General features: G+C 37.4%; 2 protein-coding genes across 2 annotated transcripts; both read left to right on the forward strand.

Annotated features, from left to right (window-relative positions):
- Window positions 1-977: 977 nt before the first annotated feature.
- LOC113686168 (uncharacterized) lies at window positions 978-11,013 on the forward strand. The gene is made up of 7 exons (XM_089201016.1): window positions 978-1,165; window positions 4,428-4,690; window positions 5,295-5,409; window positions 6,425-6,547; window positions 7,020-7,100; window positions 8,309-8,827; window positions 9,032-11,013. Exons 1-7 carry the CDS (start codon window positions 1,072-1,074, stop codon window positions 9,382-9,384), a joined length of 1,548 nt encoding a protein of 515 aa, XP_089057142.1. The 5' UTR covers window positions 978-1,071; the 3' UTR covers window positions 9,385-11,013.
- Window positions 11,014-13,379: 2,366 nt separating this feature from the next.
- LOC113686180 (uncharacterized) lies at window positions 13,380-19,555 on the forward strand. The gene is made up of 4 exons (XM_027203773.2): window positions 13,380-13,631; window positions 15,585-15,671; window positions 17,133-17,441; window positions 18,600-19,555. The coding sequence occupies exons 1-4, from the start codon at window positions 13,479-13,481 to the stop codon at window positions 18,663-18,665; spliced, it is 615 nt and encodes a 204-aa protein (XP_027059574.2). The 5' UTR covers window positions 13,380-13,478; the 3' UTR covers window positions 18,666-19,555.
- The last annotated feature ends 1,298 nt before the right edge of the window (window positions 19,556-20,853 follow it).

A 20,853-nucleotide genomic window follows, 5' to 3' on the forward strand; every position in this document is an offset into this window, starting at 1 on the left:
ATATTATCACAATGGCTTCCATTTTGCGCGAAAATATGCACATATCTCCGTCCTTGGAATTACCTCAATATGCATGTTTCGGGTCTCAAACATGAGAAGACATTCAAATAACTAGCAAAACTCTTAAAGAAAACACAGCATTCTATGATACAATGCACTATCGTGTTATTTTTGGCAGTGGAGAAAATTTGCCCGGGGCGCGAATTGTGTCAAGCATTGTTACATGGCGTCATTATATTCATTTGTTTGGCAGCTTCTTTTTTCAGCTTTCTCTTGAGGCGCTGCAACCGTCAAAGTTTGAATCAATGTAATTCAACAGATGTGAATTTATTATTCATACTAATAATACACACGAAAAAAATTACTCGCGCCTGAATGGCTAAAAACGAATGCATTTTTTCATTGCACTCGAAATCATATCATTGCCTATACTAATTGATTTTTTGTTGTTGGCGATTTAAATTTGGTTTCCAAAAAAACGGTAAATTTGGTGCATAGGTTTCCGGCGTTTGATTCAGAACTTTCAATATTTTAACTGTTCAATCATCAAACCAATTCAATACAATAACGAAGCCTAAATGATGGAGGTTGCTCCCACATGCCAAGTAAACGTGATAACACAACACACGTCGGTCATTCAATGTGTTTTTATTGGTCAGTGGAACTGTTTTAACTTAAAACTAGAACACAAAAGACTTTCAACTGTCAAAATTGTCTCAAGCTGTAGGTTTTCCATTAACGCTTTCCCTAGGAACGATCCATATTCTGCAGTGGTTTCTTGTGCATCTTCTCTTAGAATTGTTTTGTTGAGATTTTTCCGTGCAGAATGCCAGGAAAATAGAACTTATCACGGAATATTTCTAGGCTCAAGCGATGTAAGAGAAACTTCATTTTCAGCTGCCCTTATATTAATTATTCATCTCGGTGGACGATAAAAGATATCCGTTTTGCTCCGTGTGACAGAAACGCGTCTGACGGTTAAAGAAGTTTTTGCACACTTTTGACAGGTTTCTAAAAGTGAATTACGGTCAAAGGAAGGCTGAAAATTTCCTTCCTGACAAGAATCTGAGGATGAATTGTCGGCGTTGCTACCCGGTGTTTTCTGTCCAACTCCTGCTTTTTCAGTTTGGAGGCTGGTTTTACACCTCGATAGCTGCAAACCAAGGTAAGTTAACTTCAAAATAATTTGTTTGTTTTTAATGAATTTCTTTTTTGGAATATTTAAAGCAGACTTCGATTAATTTTTTTTGTCTGGTGTCTGGTTGACGTGTCGGCTCAGTGGTCATTGCGTTCGACTTCAGATCGAAGGTACCAGGTGCAAGTACTGGCCCTGCCATTGCCCTGTGTTCTTGTGTTTTTGTGTTCTTGTGGAGAAAGATATTTTATCCTCACAGTGCCTTTCTCAATCCAGGACTTATAAAACGAACGTTGGAAAATTGTTACGAAAATCTGGCTAAATGTTAAGGGTCTTACCTTAGCTCTCAAATTAATTCTTATGGACAATTATATATCAAAGTTAACGAAGAAGAAATATGCAATTTGTAAAGATTCGAAAACCCAATCTGACAAAGTTGTTAATTTAAATACCTGTAAATCCATCTGCAGTAAATCAACACTAAAGGTAAATTTTAAAAAGTAAGCTTAGGCAAATCGGGATTGATGGCAGGCAGGTTGAGTGATGCACAAATTGGCGAATTTGGATACTGTAATTTATCACTGAGTATCCGCTCTGAAAAGCAGAAAATCTAAAGTGACCTTTTCGAAGACGCTTAAGGGCGACGAAATTTTAAATTTTGTTGATAAAATAGTACAATGAAGTTCGTGAAAACATGTGCAAAGCGAACCACGTTTTGGGGAGGAGTTAGCAAGTCTGGAAACTCTCTGGTCGAGGGCTTACATAAACAGTTTTGAGCAGAAAGACATAGTTCGATAAGTTTTGATGGCACTAACGTTAGAATGTTTCCTTGTTCACATTTGAATTTTAGAAATATTTCGTGGATCAGTTTCATCATTACCGAAAAAAAACAAAAAATTAAGCGAGTTAAAAGTTATTCTTGCTGGTTATTATCAACTATCCAAATGTTTGACGTCTAAAAGATCAAGCTTGTGGAGAAACAGTAATGAATAATTAATCACAATGGATAGAAAACCCATAGACCTGTACAACTTAAGGAAAAAAAAATGTAATTGTACTGAAAGAAAAGTTTCGTGTTACTCTACCAAGAATTTTTTCCACTTTTTTTAAAATTTGTTATTTCCATTTTTAAAGGCTATCAGGCCATTGAACTGAAAAAACTAATTGTGGTGTAAGTGTTCACGATGGGTATTCTAACCCTTAGAATCACGGCATGTAGTATACTGTATTTTAACTACGTGAGTATTGCCAGTGTTTGACTTCACCTTTGTCTTTACATATGTATGTAATAAAAAAGACTATTCTTTCAATGCGCCTTTTAGCGAAGAAACAAAGCTATCTTTTAAAAAAAGTTGATAGAAAATTTCGAAGAAAACTAAGGCAAAAACACATTCATTGTTTTGATTAGTCTGAAGAAAACATGAGTGAACATGATGCATTTGATCAATGCGTAAGCATGCCAAATAATCTTTGCTACGGTTTACGCCCTTATTAACTGTACTCATTGTTATGAGAGTTACAATTGGTTTTTCCACTATTGTTAGCTTTTGTTTGGAAGGGCTTTAAGATAAAGAGTACTCGAAGTAGTAAGCTTCACTTGTTGAAACTTCAAAACACAGCTTGATCGAGCAGATCAGCTCTGGCAAATGTCAAAACAAATTAAGATCGTGCAATACTGTTTGGCTCAGTATCGTGTCTCTGTGGTGGTACCTCGTGAAATTAGACTATTTATTAATAATTTACCGGGAGTAATGAAAATAAACACAACTCCCGTTGATATAATTCTGAGGCCCTTGAGCGACTCATTCGAAAGAATAAATTGTCCGAATTATAATTCAACAAACACTAAGAAAAGGTGTAAAAGGGGTTTAAAAAGATCCGCAATTTCAATTTATTTATTTTCCCTTTGAAATGTCCAGCTGTTTAGATACAGGGAGGATAAACAAGACCTTTGCTAAAACTTTGAACTAAATCTTCCCTGTGAAAATCAAGAACTTTGACTTTAAAAAGTTTGATATTTTTCGTGAAAGGTTATCGCTTTGAAAAGGTCGCGGGTGAGTTTACCGTCGGTTTAAGATTCTAAATCTGTGCTATGCCGAAAAAAAAAAGAAAAAAAAAACAGAAAAAAAAAAAACAAGAAAGAAAGAAAAAACAAAACGAGAAAAATTAAAGAAAGGAGACTAGGTTCAAAATTTATTTACCAGATCTACAGAGGAAGACGAGAATATCAAATAAAACAAATGAACTATAGAGCTACTAAAAAAATAATTAAATAATCTTGTCCACGGAAGGATACAGCAAGTTCATCCAAAACATTGGTTAGATTGTTGTGGCCAACATAATTCTATATCGTATAAATTGTAACTCGTGAACGTGCGGTTGGGAATCCTTCTGCTATAGAGGGCCAGATTCCTAACATCTTGAATTCGCGAACGGGCCTTTGAGCTTGATGCTCGAAAATTTGGCTTTAAAATTCCGAAAGGTATCTGATGAGAATTATATTTTGGCCGAGACGAGACACCACTTCATACAAGTATTTGACAATTTTTCTCCATTTAATATGATTTTACATTACTTATTAAAAGCAATAGGTTTGTTGAAACTGAATGTTACCAAGAACCGTTGATAAGCATTCCATGTCGTTATTGCTTTTAACCGCAGGAAGTTCGCGTTACTATTTTATTAAGTCTTCCCAAATCCATTTCATGAATTACAATAATGTTATCCTCTTAAACAAACCATATTGTATTTCCCGAAAGAAAGAAAAAGTAACATAAGTATTGTAAGAAAATTCTTATGAATGCCGAGGAAAAAGTTGATCGATGCACAATCCGATACAATCTAACAATTCTTTTGGGCAGATACATGTACAATCCAGAATGGAAATTAGAATAATCAGTCGATCCGTTTGATATCATGAAAATGTTCAAATCCAGGATTCTTTAATTTTCGACAAATTCTTAATTCAATGACGAATGTTTAAGATTGTATTGTTTTTGCTTTACTTTACCTTGATTGTTCAAGAAAACTCATACCACTCTCTGAAACAATCAGATTAAAAAATAACACCAATGACGATTTGATCATCCGCGTTTTCCCTCGCTTTACAAAGTTCGGTTGTTTCTCCTTTGAATTCTTATTGGATCTTAAGGGTACTTTCCTTTCCTCTGACGAAACGCGATCGAAAGCGTTCTATTCATTGTGATGCTATGAACATTATTTTTAAGTTTTGCTTTTTTCTCCCCCGCCAATCTTTAATCTTAAACCCTATCCACTCCTGTCTAACTTACAGATGGCTGTAGGCGACTCAGGTTTCTGAAACCAATAAATGGATATGCATTGGTAGGTCATGTCTTAAAAAACATTTCATTACCAATCGGAATGCATATGAATAGTCACTGTAGAAATTGGTGTACTATGGAAGACAGATGTACATCGATCAACATGGGACCAGAAAAAAAAGATCAAGTTTTGTGCCAGCTGAGTGACTCAGACCACGTGCAACATCCAGATGATCTGAAATCAGCGGCAGGCTTCATGTATAGGAAAATGGAGGTAAAAATAAATAATTTGCAGATTCTTTCAGTTTATCAGGGAAATAATTCACAAGGAATGCTATGAGAGATTATTAGAACACAGGAAAAATCCGTGGCGTCGAAGCTGAGACGATTCATGTAAAAGTTTATCCAGTGTTCTCATCATAAGTAGACACGTAATTTACGATCGAGGTTTACCGAGCAGAGCAAACCGCGGCTTCAAGTGTGCTGATTGCCGTTTGTGGTCGTTATATCAGTGAGAAGAATACGAGGGAAGACAAAACATTCATGCAAAAAAAAAAAAAAAAATTCTGGTCACGCAAGATCGACATCACAAGTACATTACTGGCATTCAGAGGGTGTAGAATATCTATCTTAGCTAGGGACCATTTAATAAAAGTGGGGAGGGTCAGGAATTTTTGGGCATCACGTTGTTTTCATGGGGAACGGAGTGGGATTCAATAGACACCAACAGAGTAGCAGGGGGGAATATGCCAATGAGGGGGGATAACGGAGGGGGGGGGGGAATTGTTAGAAGAATAGTACAGATCATTATAGGAGAATTCCTTCCCCCCCCTGCCTTATCTTAAAGAAAAATAAAGTTACATATATTTTTGCATCAGAACAAGTGTTCCTTCAACACGTGCTACAACAATGCAACTTGCCTGGTTGGATTCACAAGCAAGGGATATATGTGTGCGTGTCAGCCTGGATACACAGGGGAACACTGTGAAAAAGGTAAGGGCTACTTTGCTTGTGCCGTGTAATAGTTATAATTCCTCTTTCAATGCAGCTCTTTTGTACCCGTTTTAGTTTTTGTCTCTTACGCACATCCTTTCCTTTTAGTTTTGGTGCCTTCAATTACAGCGGTGTGTTTGGAGTCTTTTTTAGTGTTGTCTTTCTATTTGTTCTACTTTGGGTTACATTTTGCTTGGTGTTATGGTTGCTCTCCCAGATACGTTTTTTTCAGAGCTAAAAGACAACTTAGCATTTAGAGAATCTTTAGGCATTTGCCATAATAGTTAGCTGCGGGACTGGACTCCTGGGCGAGAGATCCGGGATCAAGACCTGGCTGGTCTCCGTGTTGTATTCTTAGGCAAAACACTCTAATTTCATAGTGCCTCTGTCTATTCAGGGGTATATATGGGTACTGGTAAATTTTAAGCTTAATGAAATGCTGGGGATAATCTTGTCATGGACTTACACCATATATAAGGGAGGGGGGAGGGACAATGGAGATTGGAATAAACTCCGGCTGGATGGGCCACATGGTTCGATGCCTACCTATTTTTGAAGCTTCTGAACTATGAAAATGATGTGAATCAAATCGATTCTCTTGTTTTCATGATCACGCAACGCACCGATTCACTCTCTTGGCGTGAGTCGAGTGTTGCTGGTCTCCTCTCGGGATTCTCACGCAGCGACTCGCGACGTCTTTATTTCTCTTATAGACTTATGTTTTTTCTTGTCAAGGTGTCTCTTAATTGATCTAATTTTCAATTATACGAGTATGGGTCACTTGTTTATGGTAAATGGTTAGCATAATTTTACGCGATGCACTTTTACTGGGAAATTTTGGGAGACCATTATTTATTGCAAGGGGGGGGGACTCTAGGGGGATGAAATGGTTTTCGCGGGGGTACAAAGGGGGGTCATTCGTAATAAATCAAGAATGGTCTCTCAGTCGATCACACCATTCCTGTATGAGCGTTGTAGATTTTTTACTTTTAATAGAAAGCATTTGTTTCTTCAGATGTAGACGAATGTATTACCAATACCCACAACTGTGACGTCAATGCTGACTGCAACAATACCGAAGGTTCCTTTAATTGCAGCTGCAAGGAAGGCTTAAATGGCGATGGCAAAAACTGCATAGGTAACAATGAAAACTGTCCTTCCAAATTTTTCCAACCAACGGAATAAGTTAATTTGTATTTGCTTAGACGTAATAAATTTATGAACAACATCAACGATTCACGCCTTAACTTAAGCACATCGTTGGTGAGAAGCGTTGAATTCCAAATGAAAACTTAAATTATTTTACTTTGAGGTTTACCTTTTTCGGACCACGCAAAATTTGGTAATTTCGCGTCGTCGTTTTGCAGAGGACGGCCTAGAAATGTAAAGAGTTTTAAAACGCACTTGCTAATAAGCTATTATTCAGCCGACTAGATACTTTGTTTCGCCCTTATTGCCTTTACTGTCACAATTGTCTTATGGTCCGTATTTTGTGAGAAACCACTGAAGCATAGGAAAGTTATTGAAATAAATTTGCAGATGTGAGTCGATTCAGTGTTTTTTCGCACATGAATACATTCATCTATACTGCTGCCTTTTTTATCTTTTAGATATAGACGAGTGTCTTACTAACAAACACCATTGTCTCTCTAATGCAAGTTGCAACAACACGTATGGGTCGTACTCGTGCAGTAAGTATGCAAAATTAATGTTCTGCTTTTCAGATTAGAACCAGTCCTAACCATTGATTATACGTATTCCGATTGGACACTCCCTGACACAAACACTAGGTTTACGAATAACGCAATTTCTATTTTAGTGTTTAAGTACTGTGGTATTAATCGTAAAGAGTTCCAAAGCTGTCGCTTCGAACGTTAGCTCTTCGTCAAAGCGAATGGCTAAGGTTCTGACGAAGGGCTGACGAAAGGCTAACGAAGGGCTAACGAAGGGCTAACAAAGGGCCAACGCTCGAAACGTCATACGAAACTGACGAAGGGATAACGCTAGAAACGTCAGCTTTGAAACTCTTTACGGTGGCTAATTTACGTTATTAACTCAGTTGATGATACTAAATTACCTCGTTATACTTCGGAATTAATTTATTTTTGTATTACCTCGTTCGGTGACTGTTCAAGAAAATTCTCTTCTAGTGTTTAAGTAATCTAACCTTTCTAGACAATCCCAAGAATGTGGGACTGCAAACTTGGTGATTCTTTTACAACCTCGAGCAAAGACAAACGAATCAAAAAGAGCACATAAACAATTTACAGTAACTGGGTCAAATAAGAATCCCTAGTTCTTGACCTTTATAACAAAGAAGACCGACAAAACATCTTTAACCACAGTAAGGAGCATGCTTTACATTACTGTATGGCAAGGTATTCCTGAAGCAAATCTGAGCGTTCTGATTAATTATTACTTGGTCTGATTTTGCCATACAGGCTGTTTCCATTAAAACGGTCTCACGTCATTCCTTTTGTCCGCAGAAGCCGGCAAATTCAAACTAAATAAGTTTGGTCCAAAGTGCTATCAACTAAATCACTTACTAACTTTGCTTGTTTGAATGTAGGGGGGGAAATAATTTTGGCCCACGTACGATTTGTGCATACCTAACTGCCCTCGGTTCGTACCGTCACGACCTCGGGCCAATATTCTCCAGTACGGCCCTTTTGTTTGAATATTAAGAAGAAACGTAAACGTTAACAGTGACCCTGATTGGGTCCTGATTAGCAGCCCCATTGGAGTCCCAAAAAGACATAGAAAGTGCCTGCCTGCGCAATAAGACAATATGCGTAATTTATGTGTTGTTTTATAGACTACTGGATTCATATTATCTTTGAAAAAAGTTAACTATTACGTTTTTATCATCGCTAAACACAACCTAACTATTCCCCTTCAGTATTTAAAGCTGTTTTTACAAATCTCAATGCCACTGGAAGATATGGTCCAACAACGCTGGGCAGTCACTACACAGGTCAGGATCATGACGGACAAGTTACAGTATCCAACGGTACTCAGCGGTGGACTGTGCCGTACACTGGTGACTACAGAATACAAGCAATAGGAGCAGCAGGAGGATACGATTCAACAGCTAACAGCTCTCGGTATCGTGGAAGAGGAGCAAAAATAACTGGAACATTCCGCTTAAACAAGGGTGAAGTCATCCTGATACTTGTTGGTCAAGAGGGAACAGTAAACATAGCGGGTCCGTCATCTGGAGGCGGTGGAGGTACATTTGTAGTGAGAGGAGCCAACACTTCTTTAATAATAGCTGGAGGCGGAGGAGGCGTACAGCAGGCGGTTTCAAAACATGCAGGATGCGACGCCAGCACAGAAACAACTGGGAATCCTGGGTACAATTCATGGTCAGGGGGGAGTGATGGGCATGGTGCCCAGGCCTCTGATAGAAATGGCCGGGGTAAGTTCTTTAATCAGTTATAGTGAGAAAAAAAAGAGAGAATTGATACAATATTTATCGGCTAACCTCGTGACCAAAGTCTTTGCTTGAAAATGCTGCCCAGCCGGCAAAAACTAATATTTATGACAATCGCTCCCTAAGTATCTCAATCAAAAATATATAATTTTGTTTACTTATTTTGTAATTATCATTATTATCTTTCAGGTGGTGGTGGTGGCGGGTTTTACTCCAATGGAAAAAGTGGAAGAAACTTTGGTGGAGGCAGTGGAAATGGCGGAGAGGGTGGTAGGGGATTTCTTCAGGGAGGGGAGGGTGGGAGAGCTTGGAAAAATGGTATCGATGGTGGGTTTGGTGGAGGCGGTGGAGCTGCTGGATGGAGAGGTGGAGGAGCAGGGGGAGGAGGGGGAGGAGGGGGATACTCTGGGGGAGGCGTTGGAGACAATGCTGGTGATACCTGTGGGGGTGGGGGAGGCTCCTACAATGTTGGAATTAATCGGCAAGATGAATGTTGCTATAACACAGCTGGTCACGGCCAGGTGACCATTTCATCATTATAGAACAGATACAGTTCACTTCACTAAACTAAGAGAAAATGAAGAAATGAGTAGATGGAGAACGGACAATCATAATCCTTTGCAGCTCCTCTTCGGAATATCTAGCGGTGTTCCCTTCCATCCCAGTGAGAAAATAAAAAAAGGACGGCTTTGAAGGGGAACGTGACATCCCGGAGAACAACTGCAAAGAACACAAGACCGCCATTATATTGCTGTCTGTCAGCTTTATGTACATCACGAGGCTCGAGGACCAGTGGTCTCCCTCTGTAGACTTTTATTTTCTCTTTATCAAAAATATCAGCAGCAGTAGAAAAATTAAACCCTGGGAAGAAGTTGCATAATGTAGCAATGATTGCATTCTTTCGCGCGACTTTTTGCGATAAAGATTTGCATAAGCACTTGTTAAGGGCAAGCTGTTCGCCATGAGGACATTGTGTGTGGACATTTTTTTACAAATATGTATTTAGTAGCTATAGTTGTGACATACAGCTGGTGGTAAATTTTTTTTCTTTCAATTGAAACGGAATGAAATTAACGGTAAAATGGTCAAAATTTAACCGCTAGGCGTATTCACCATGTTGAGACATTCGCACAGAACGATTTTGTTACAGTTTAGTTGCTAAAGAGCTGTTTGTTTGGCCTATGACCTTCTTTACAAATTTTTCAGTTGGATTCTCAAATGCTTTAGCCACCACTTATCAGAAACAGTGCGGATTCGCCTAGTCTATAAATATTTGGAAGACAGAGCTAATTTCTCCTGAAGAAGATCTTGAAAAGGAGGTCAAGTATGAAGAGAGTATCATGGATTAGCGGCAATGCCGATCTACAAAGTACACAGCGGTCACACGTTTGGGCATGTGCCAACGTTTCAATGAATAAGAGCCGTGCTTTCAGGCGGTCAGAACGATGTTGTCTCACGCGATTAAAAAACAACCACACAACTAGTAAGTCGCAGTGTTGAAAAGTAAGTAACATTTTTGACAAAACTCAAATAAAATGGTAAATCGATAGGGTACTTCCCCTCGCAGAAATGTCTTGTTCAAAAAGTCTCGAGTTTTCCTTTTCCTTCCTTTTATTTCCTTCGACAGATTTCTATGAACGTTTCAGTTGACTTTTATCTATTTTTTTACATCGAAGTTTAACACGGGAAATTGGCGCTCATACGACCAGAATTGATCCCCTCACGCATGCCCAACCTTTGACTGCTGTGTTTTTTGTAGCGTGACATTACTTACATTCATTAGATTAAGTACATGCATTTTTGTATCCTTTAACCGAAGGTTTTTTAAAATTTAAGTACATCTGTAACTACATTCTTGTGTGACCAGTTTCTCACTGATAGACTGATTGCGAGATCATTCATTAACAACTGCGTCGCCGGCCAGAATTAGTTGTCTCGTGCCCGATGCGTTTTTGTGTTGCGTGACATTATCTGCATTCATTAATGAAATAAAAAACGCGCCGAGTGCATTGTTGAGTTATAATAGCACGCGGGAATTTTTAAGAACACGAGAGAAGTGAAGAGAAGCGCTGGCCGAAGGTGAGTGCTTCTAGCACTTCTCGAGTGTTCTTAATAATTTCCAAGTGCTTATAGAAATCAACAACGTTCGAGGAACAAGTTTTTTTATTTCTGTTATCAAATGTATTGTGAATTGCGCGGGCTCGTGCCGATGACGTAAGTTGCGTGTATTATATCTCAACAGTACACTCGTGTGACGTAAGGCGCGTGCTTTATAGAAATACAATGAGCTCGCAATGACCAATCACAGCGCGCGCATTTCTCTGAAAATTTTATAATTTTATCTATTGAGTTTTCTGTATTATCATCCCCTTTTAACCGAAGATATTTTGATTAAGAATATCTGTGAATACATTCAAGTGTAACCAGTTTCTCCAATATATATAACGGGAGGTTGAAATAGAAGAAAACCGTCGTCAGGTTAAATCAGAATTCCGGAGGGGTGGCAACGTCTTCAGTGCTAGCACTCAACAAGAACACCACCACTCTTCGCGAGGGAGTAGAAACGCGAGACTTCTCGCTTGTCTGTGAAGCAAAAAATTTTTAGTAGTCGCTTATCAGTCTCTTTGAGTAAAATGTACAGGTAATTAGTATGACTGTAGTTGTAACTAATTCGATTACGTAATAGAGCAAAAATTTCAAATGAGTGTCGGAAGAATCTGAGACTGCTTTGGTCTTGTTTCATTTCATGATGTGATTGGTCCAGAAAACACGCGCCACTTTCTCAACCAATCAGATTTAAAACTAGAACCAACCTCGATTTGGTCGCCCGCGTTTTCCCGCGCTTCTCACAGTTTGATTGTTTTAATTTCGAGTTCTCATCGGCTCTCTATGATATTTTGCTTGCTATGAGTGGCTGTTGTGAAAAAGTGCTTTGTTTCTTATTGCCATGTCGTAGGTGATACAGGAAACTTAGTTCAAAGTTTTCAGTAAAAAAAGTTCTCCCGTGTAACACTTGTTAATGTCTTGACTGTGTGGGTAGCCAGGTTACAATTAAATTTAGATTATACGGTTAAGAATATATGAAAGTCATATTCATCACTTCACGGGTTTATTCAGAACCACTATCATGACCAGCTCCCAGTTGGCTTGTTAGCTCAGTTGGTAGAGCGCTGCACCGGTATCGCAGAGGTCATGGGTTCAAATCCCGTACAGGACTGAAATTTTTTTCAGGCCTTATTTTCACTACTGCCTAAGTAGTGCACATCACTGCGAGGATCACTTTCATTCATGTCTTTATCCGCAGTTCAAATATATGACTTTCATATATTCTTAACCGTATATTCATCACTTCACGGGTTTATTCAGAACCACTATCATGACCAGCTCCCAGTTGGCTTGTTAGCTCAGTTGGTAGAGCGCTGCACCGGTATCGCAGAGGTCATGGGTTCAAATCCCGTACAGGACTGAAATTTTTTTCAGGCCTTATTTTCACTACTGCCTAAGTAGTGCACATCACTGCGAGGATCACTTTCATTCATGTCTTTATCCGCAGTTCAAATATATGACTTTCATATATTCTTAACCGTATATTCATCACTTCACGGGTTTATTCAGAACCACTATCATGACCAGCTCCCAGTTGGCTTGTTAGCTCAGTTGGTAGAGCGCTGCACCGGTATCGCAGAGGTCATGGGTTCAAATCCCGTACAGGACTGAAATTTTTTTTCAGGCCTTATTTTCACTACTGCCTAAGTAGTGCACATCACTGCGAGGATCACTTTCATTCATGTTCATAAATTAAGATTATTCCTTATGTCCTCAACTTCGATGAATATAAATAATGGCGATAAGTTTCTAAAGAAACTTTGATGCTGCGTCGGTGGGTGGTGTTGCATAATAATTTGGTTTTCAAAATTACTCAGTTGATTTTGGAAATTGGTAAAGGGCCGATATATTTTATCTCATCAGATGATAAAACCAATTGATATTGAATGAAAATGAATTTCGGGCCAATAACTTGATGATTTCCAAGTTTCAAGTGAATACAAACAAATGAGTAAGAAGGAAAAAGAAAAGAATTAAACAGGAAGACGATTAAAAAAAACAAACAAACAAACGAGACAAAATAAAGCATAAAAACAAAACCAAAAACAGAAACAAAACAAAATAAAACAAAACAACAACGCTAATTTAAAATGACAGATTCCAGTGAGGGGACTCCCTTGAATCTGTCATTACAAAATGAGGGAACTCCCTTGAGTAATTTAGAGCAAAAAATGTGGCCGGTCCATCTCTCCCATACCACCCCTCTGAGAAAAAGGTTGGAAGAATTAACGGATATAATCGACTATTTTGGGGGCTGGACTATCTGAGAATAATCTCTTGGTTTCACCTGTTGCTGGCAGGAATAGGAGGGGGAGAGTTCAAGGGGCTCTAAATAGTTGTTATTTACAAATGGAGTATAAGCAGGCTGAGTAGCCTGAGTAGGCATTATGAGACGCTCAAATATCTGACCCTACCCCTCATAAATTAACAAGGTCAGCGGTTGATTTGGGCAAACATCGGAGTACATGACATACATACAGAAAGTACTGTTTCTACGCTTCGATCTCGAAGTCTTGATCGATCGATTAAAATGCCCCTCACAATTAAGATAAAACTCCTCCGTGCTTTGTCTGTGATCCAATGCTGGTTATCTTTGTGGCTGATAGTGCTCGGAATCGTGGAAATTGTGCGAGTAAAATGGAGATTCAGTGGGCTTGGAATGCCCATTTGGACTGGAGTGTTGGTATGCAAACAAATTCGTTTTTTATTGCCTGGCTCACGATATCTTGGCGAATTGTCCTCAAAAGAAACGTTGTGAGGTTTTTCCTGTAATCAAATATTTGAGTTTGTGTTTATTTGATTCCATATAGTATGTTATTGAAGCATAAATTAGATTCCTTTTATATCTTCGAACCTTCCTGAAAGAAAGCGAGATACGATCGATCGATTAAAGATATTTTGACAGGACTACTCGGGGGTGTATAGATATGGGAGATCGTGGAAGAAATACATTTAGATGAACAGTATGTATCCTGAATGAGATTATTATATTTAAACCCAAGTTTCTTTCATAAGAGACCATAACTTTGATGACAGACGACACATAGATTTTAGATATGTTTCTGTGGGTAATTTGGACTTCATGGACGCCAAAATTCACTGAATGTGATCATAGTTTGTCCCTTCTTTTGTGAAATGAGCTTTAATCACCCCCATTGCCTCTCAGTGTAGTGTATGGATGATACAATGGGATCATAGATCCAATAATGCAACATGGATTTTGAATGTACATGTATTTGTCACATAGCCAACCACCCCTGTGTGGGGTAAGTGGGGTAGCTATGGTGGTGCTTGTAAAGGATAAGGTATCCAAGGTGATTCCTCTGAAAAAAAAGTTTTTGACCATTTTTTTTTTAACTTTTCTTACATTTTCTGTTTTAAAAGATTAAATAAAAAAGATAGGTCACTCACCTGCTTGTTTAACCCTGTAACTCCTATGATCTCATTATTAATTCTCCTACTGTCTGCCATACAGTTCTTGATGTTCGTTTGGAGAATTTGGTATTGAATCAGCTTTTAATCCCCTAACTGATATTTTTCTTTATTCTTGTCACTTGTGTGCTTAATATTGTATTGATATTGTAAGGAGAAATTCTGTCTTGGTCACTCATAGGAGTTGAAGGATTAAGAGACAATAATTATGATGCCGGCCTAACTTGTACTGCATTAATCCCATGCATCATTTCATTGATTCATAGTACATTTTGCTGTAGCTAGAGGCTAGGGATTTAAAAGTTACACTTAAGAAAAAAAAAACTTGATGGGTAGAAAGTCTTAAGTGTGCAAAACAATGTCAAATATAATTTTTGGAGAAATCACGCAATTTTAAATGTTCATTGACCTAAAACATTCCTTAAATTGTGGCTTTCAAGGTCAAAATTTGCATCCATGAGTGACAAGCTTCATGCATGCTTTTAGCTTTATCTTTTTTCCCTGTGATTAATGTTTAAAAATTTCTTCAATTTAAGGGTATAATATTCCACCACAATTCTACATTAAAAAGTATAGCTCACTGTGCTTGTTGAAGAGCTACATGTGAAGACCATTGGATGTCTTTACCTGGTTTCACTCATTGAAAACAATACAGTGTTCTTGAAATGCATGGGTGCTTATTCACCTGATAACATGATTTTTATGCACAGTACAAGATGCACAGTGCAATACTGAGGAATCACCTCAAGATTAAGTAGAAGTCAATGTTTTAATATCGCCAGTGAGTAAACAATGGTGTAATTAACTCAGCTAGTGTTAACCCTCTGACCCCCAAGAGAGACCAGCATCTAATTTCTCCTTACAATATCACCCCTGAATCACACATTAAGGTTATGAGAATAAAGGAAATGATCACCAACTAAAGAAGTTCTTGAATGCTAAGAAAGTTTTCCTTGTCAGCACCCTAGAGAACAGTTAAGAAAAAATACATACTGATGTCAGGGTGTAAAGGATTAAAAGTTGAAAATATTTGTTTCCTGCTGATTTTCTGTTTTTGCACTGAAAAAGAGCTGTTACAATGTGATAATTTGTTCCTAACAGTTTATTTCTAATCATCTGCCATAATTTTGAGCAGTTCCATTTTACAGTTTTTGGACAAGATTCAAATTTCTGAATTCTGCACCTCCTATGTTTTCATCTGCAGGTTGCTCTTACTGGTTCATTTGGTGTTTTGATAACTTTTAAATTTCTGCAAAAGTCACAGGGAGTGGTAACTATTCCTCAATATTTAGTAAGTTTAAACTTGATTGTTCATTTTAAACCTGATTTATGCTATTTAATGTGGTTTGACTATACATGTAAGTGTAGAATTCTTCAAAATCTATTTAGACTGCAAACAAGTCTTAAACATTCAATTGGTATTTCATGTTTGCCAGGTACAGTGGTTACAGTTTTGTACCTTGACATTCTTTTACTTTACGATCATTTTTTACTTGATGTACATGTATTCAATATATTGTGGTTGCCAATGGACCTCCTATACATTTTAGTAGTACATGTAAGGTTCATTTTATTCTTTGCCCATGCCATTTATAATGGTAATAGGACTGAGTGGAGGCCAGTTCAGTCTGTAATTATACAAGTGATTACAAAATCGGATTACTGCACAATGGGAGTCCAATTTGTTAATCACAAGTATGATTACAGACAGAAGTGGGTGAAAGAAACTATGGGTACTGGTTAAAGGTTTTCATAAAAGAAAAAACAACTTACACTGAAAAATCCATGACAACAGCACCTGTATGCACATGACATTTACTGCTCACTTACACAAGCATGATATGTTAACTGTCATATTACACCATCCAATTACAAGCATGATACATGCACCATCCTGTTAGTGCTCAAATTGCACTGGTAATAACCAGTCATGTTCAATAATTTTGTTAGAGTTTTGATGAAACTGGTTACTTTAAGATTTATTAACTTTTAGTGAGTGAGAACTTGGTTTTTTATAATTGACCTGTTGTATTCTTTCAATGTGGTTACCATGATAGACTTCTTCAACACTTGGTAACTGTTAATGCTAGTTTCAAATGTTCATTTTGTACTTTGTGCATGCCATCTAAATGGTTACCCAGAGATTCCTTAAACCTTTAACTCCCCAAGATCTGATTGTTAATTCTCCCTTCTAACTGCAACACATTTCCTTGTAAACGAGTTACAAGAATTTAGTGTTGGATCAGGATAACAATTTGTACCTGATAAGTTTGAATATTCTCATTACCTGTTTGCTGGATAATTTTTAGATATTGCAGGGAGAGGTTACATGTTCATCACTTCTGGGAGTTAGAGGGTTAATATCAAGTGTAAACTTAGTTGGTTATTTTGTACTTTGATCAGGGCTGGGTTGTTCAAAGCTTGGTCAAGATACATGTAACTAAAGGTTCTTGTGAAATCTGATTTCAGATCTGAAAGCTTGAAAAGAAACTTTAGTATAATTGTTTTTGTCAAGAACTTGATTATTGGATGCTCTTAAGAAAAAAGAGAAAAAAAAAACTAAAAAAAATGCTGCAAAGGAATTTGGAAAAAAGAAACCCAGATTAAAAGTTAACCTTGGGTTAGCAGTAATGGGTCCTAAAATGTTTGCTACTCTGTAGTGGTTGCCATGGAATTCCTAAATATTTAGAGAGTGTAAACACACAGTACTCAAGTTGTTAAACTTCTACAAACTCCATTTTTATATTTTAAGGCAATGACATTGATGGGTTTCTCCCTGGTGTGTGGTATTCTCTCAAGCATGATCATGTTTAATTATGGGCTGGAATTGGCTGTGGCAGGCCAAAGGTCATTTCTATATTATACCTCTGGCAACCGTGATTTTGATGACAACTCTTTCACTGCTGCTAAAGCACCTCTTGCTGTTGATGCTCGTTACAATGAGGAGCATGCCCTTGTGGGCTCCATCTTTGCATTCACTTTGCTGGAAATGATTGCAGCTTTATGGTCTGCTGCCCTCTGCTTTGTCAATGATCAAAAGCCAATGGACAAGAATGATGATGTAAGTTTCACATTTGAGAGCTCATTGACAAAGATTTTGATACATAGTTAGTATATCAAGTTAAGAGATGATCAATAAGGACAACAAACAACAAAATTTATTTACCTCTGAGTCAGCAATTAAGATGCATATCGCACTATCCCTACCTGCAAAATAGCAAAGCTATTGAAGGCGAGAGGGAAATAAACATTAAAATAAAATCTTCAAGAACAAGTTGAACTGAACTGAAAGGATCCATGCAAGTGAATGGAAATTTTTGGTATATGCAAAAAAGAATCTAGGATAAAATCAGGCTTTGATGAGTTTTGAATCTTTGCCGTCCAGCTTATACATGTATTTGAGTACTACCACAACTGAGCTGTTATTAGCCAATTTTGAGAGGGTTCTCAATCTTCTTCCCTGTGGAGGAATCTGATGGAATTTATTTCATTCAAATTGTTATCAGATAGGTACTGAGTGGGAAAATATTCTAGAGATGCCTCTTGGGGAAAGAAGAACCTTCTTGAAATTTGCCTCTCTTCCATCATGTGGCTTTGTAGCTCAATCATTAAATAGTATCTGGGGGTATGGGTTTGGATCCCACCAAAACCAGAATTTTTTCAGGGTTTTTTTCTCTGCAAGTGCTAAAATTGCAACTCACCTGTGATACTCATTTTTGACTTCATGGAATTGCAATTTAATGACATTCATTATGAAACTGCATAATTATTAATCTAATCAGTCATTATACAGGATGGTCAAGACCAATATTTAATTGCCAATACATCAAACATAAATGAAACATCTAAAATAATCACAGTCCTGTAATTAGGAGTTACAGAAGTGTCATGCATTATCTGAGAGTGGTTGTAAGAAATTAATCACTCATCAAAAATGTGCAACTCATCAATTGACTAGTCATTTTTTCAAGGCTATTGTTACAATGTATTTTGATATGTTATATTATATTTGTAATAATACTGTAATAACAAATATAATAATATGTCAATACACCCCTGTCCATTGAGACATTGAAATAATAACTATAATAATAATAATAATAGTAATATTATTATTATTATTATTATTATTATTATTATTACAGTAATGTATGTTGAGAAGCAATCCAAGTTTTTAACTTTAATATTAATTCTGATTATGACCTCCTTTCACCTGTAGTATGAAGTTGATCCCTTGATGGAGGGCGTTGGACAAAGCCAACAAGCGAGTGGTGCATCATGCTAATTGTGTACATGCAGTTACTTGTATTAATTAATAGATTCCATGTTGCTGTGCACCTTTTCAGTTATAGAGTATAGATGATGTCAAAATGTGGTTAGAATAAAAATTTCGTACAAGTGGTGCACTGAAGTGTGTCACTGATATTCTTACCATGTTTCACTTCATCTGTGATCTGTGGCAACTTGAATATGGTAAAATACCAAAATGCTTTTAATGGTGATGTCATCTATGCATCTGTCTTCCAATATATCTTGAGAACCAATCAAAGTGAAGGTATGATTTGGCATATATAACGATAAGTAGATAACAATTATAGTAATATTGTGACCCATGGGTTTCACAATAAGCACTGTCTCTCATGATAGGAACCTTAAGCAGTTAGGACGGCAAATTGCCAAGGGGACGTATATATTCAAAATTGAATTTATATTTTTAGTTAGAATTTCGCCGTCGTAGTTTGCTAAACGTCCCTGATATGTTGAAATCAACAGCTATATCACAAAAAAAATTGTTCTGAAGTGCTTCATGTTGTTTACAAAACAACCCTTGTTACCAGAGTTTATCATTGTAGAATTTCTCGAAATGTAACGCTAGCAGTAGAGTATGTCACGAAATGCAACGCATGTGTTCTGAAGTGCTTCATGTTGTTCAAAAACAACCCTTGTTACTAGAGTTTACATTGTAGAATTTCTCGAAATGTAACGCTAGCAGTAGAGTATGTCACGAAATGTAACGCATGTGTAATGTCACCGGATCTCGTGATTATCACGTGACGCGTGCTGAATTGTAACCTGTAAAGAAACCTGGTGGTTTTTCGGATGCGTAGTTTTCTTTGATGTTTTGATCTATTCAGTGGAACGTTTTCGACGTAAATTGTGTTAAAGAGTTAAAAATTTGTGTTTGCGCATTATTTTAAAATTATCGTAATTAGACTTATGACGAGGCATCATCTAGATTCTGCTTGGTTTGCTGCTGGGCACAAACCATCGCTTGCTTCTTACACTACAGTGTTCAGTTTCCGGCCTTTCTGAGATCGAGGTTATTTTAATATCTTACCAGTGCACTTGAAAAAATAATTGCCCTCTCCAAGTTTTATATTTTCTTTTTTTAAGTAAAGCTGCTTTTTACAAAACTTGAATATTTTCTTGTGTGTAGCTATCAACATAAAAGAAAGTTCGTTAAAGAAATCAATATGACAGTCTCTAGATGCATCAATAATTTATTCCTTTTCTTTTCCTGATTCGAATAGACATCTGCATGATTCCTTGGGTGTGCAAAACAATTTTGGACCTTTAGCAAACCACGACGGCGGCGGCAACGAGAACGAGGCTAAACAAAGGATCTAATGAGCAGAACATTAGCTCAGCACGTGCGTTTTTAAACTGTGTTCATTTCCTTGCCGTCCTTTGCAAAATGATAACGTGAACTCGTCAACATCTGCGTGGTCTGAGAAAGGAAACCCCGACGATAAATTAGTCAAGTTTCTATATTGAACTCAACGTTTCTCTCATACATTATTCTATGGTTAACTTGCGGAACCGTAAGAGATCGTAAACACATCCAGCCATTCGCGAAGTTCCAACTAAAAATATATATTCATTGGCGTTGCTGTCCTAACTGCTAAAGGTCCCTAATTCGTTATACGGGGAAGGGGGGAGGTGGCTATGGAAGATTGCACAAGGCTCAATACTTAAAGTAGACGTATAACTTATGGCTGGAAACTGGATAAGATACTGTAACACTGTGTGATAAGACGGTTCAAATAATGGCAATTCCTTAACGAAATGGAATTTTAAAACTGTTTATTGTCGGGAAAGGGGGGAGGGGTGAAGGGGGTGTCACCATACCCGTACGGGCCACCATCCAATCTTATGAGAAAGCTACCCTCTCTTATATGACGCCCAAGCATTTTACTTCGAGTTATTTGGGAAAACATTTTCTAAAAATAAGCCTCCCACCTACCCTAATACATAAACAAAAACATTAACAAAGTAAGTACCTACTGCGTTGTTAATTCGAGCTAGTTGTGTTTTGTACAAAATATATTTGTTTGTAAACTTTTATATATATATATTGTTTGTGCGCAATTTGCAGTTTTTTTAACTAGTTATTTGCTAACTGTATTTAATACTCACTGTAACTGGCCAGAAATGAGATATTAAAAGAGTAAGTTACATTTTGATCTTCGAAA

This window comes from Pocillopora damicornis, chromosome 1, assembly GCF_964200805.1.
Source record: "Pocillopora damicornis chromosome 1, jaPocDami1.2, whole genome shotgun sequence".
NCBI classification, from domain to species: domain Eukaryota; kingdom Metazoa; phylum Cnidaria; class Anthozoa; order Scleractinia; family Pocilloporidae; genus Pocillopora; species Pocillopora damicornis.

What these genes read in the sequence shown, in the direction of transcription:
- LOC113686168 (XM_089201016.1), top strand. Translation starts at nt 1,072, where the DNA reads ATGAATTGTCGGCGTTGCTACCCGGTGTTTTCTGTCCAACTCCTGCTT. An exon ending in CTCGATAGCTGCAAACCAAG is followed by an intron (nt 1,166 to 4,427) that starts GTAAGTTAACTT and finishes TCTAACTTACAG; the next exon opens with ATGGCTGTAGGCGACTCAGG. An exon ending in TCATGTATAGGAAAATGGAG is followed by an intron (nt 4,691 to 5,294) that starts GTAAAAATAAAT and finishes TTTTTGCATCAG; the next exon opens with AACAAGTGTTCCTTCAACAC.
- LOC113686180 (XM_027203773.2), top strand. Translation starts at nt 13,479, where the DNA reads ATGCCCCTCACAATTAAGATAAAACTCCTCCGTGCTTTGTCTGTGATC. An exon ending in CCATTTGGACTGGAGTGTTG is followed by an intron (nt 13,632 to 15,584) that starts GTATGCAAACAA and finishes TTTCATCTGCAG; the next exon opens with GTTGCTCTTACTGGTTCATT. An exon ending in TAACTATTCCTCAATATTTA is followed by an intron (nt 15,672 to 17,132) that starts GTAAGTTTAAAC and finishes TTATATTTTAAG; the next exon opens with GCAATGACATTGATGGGTTT.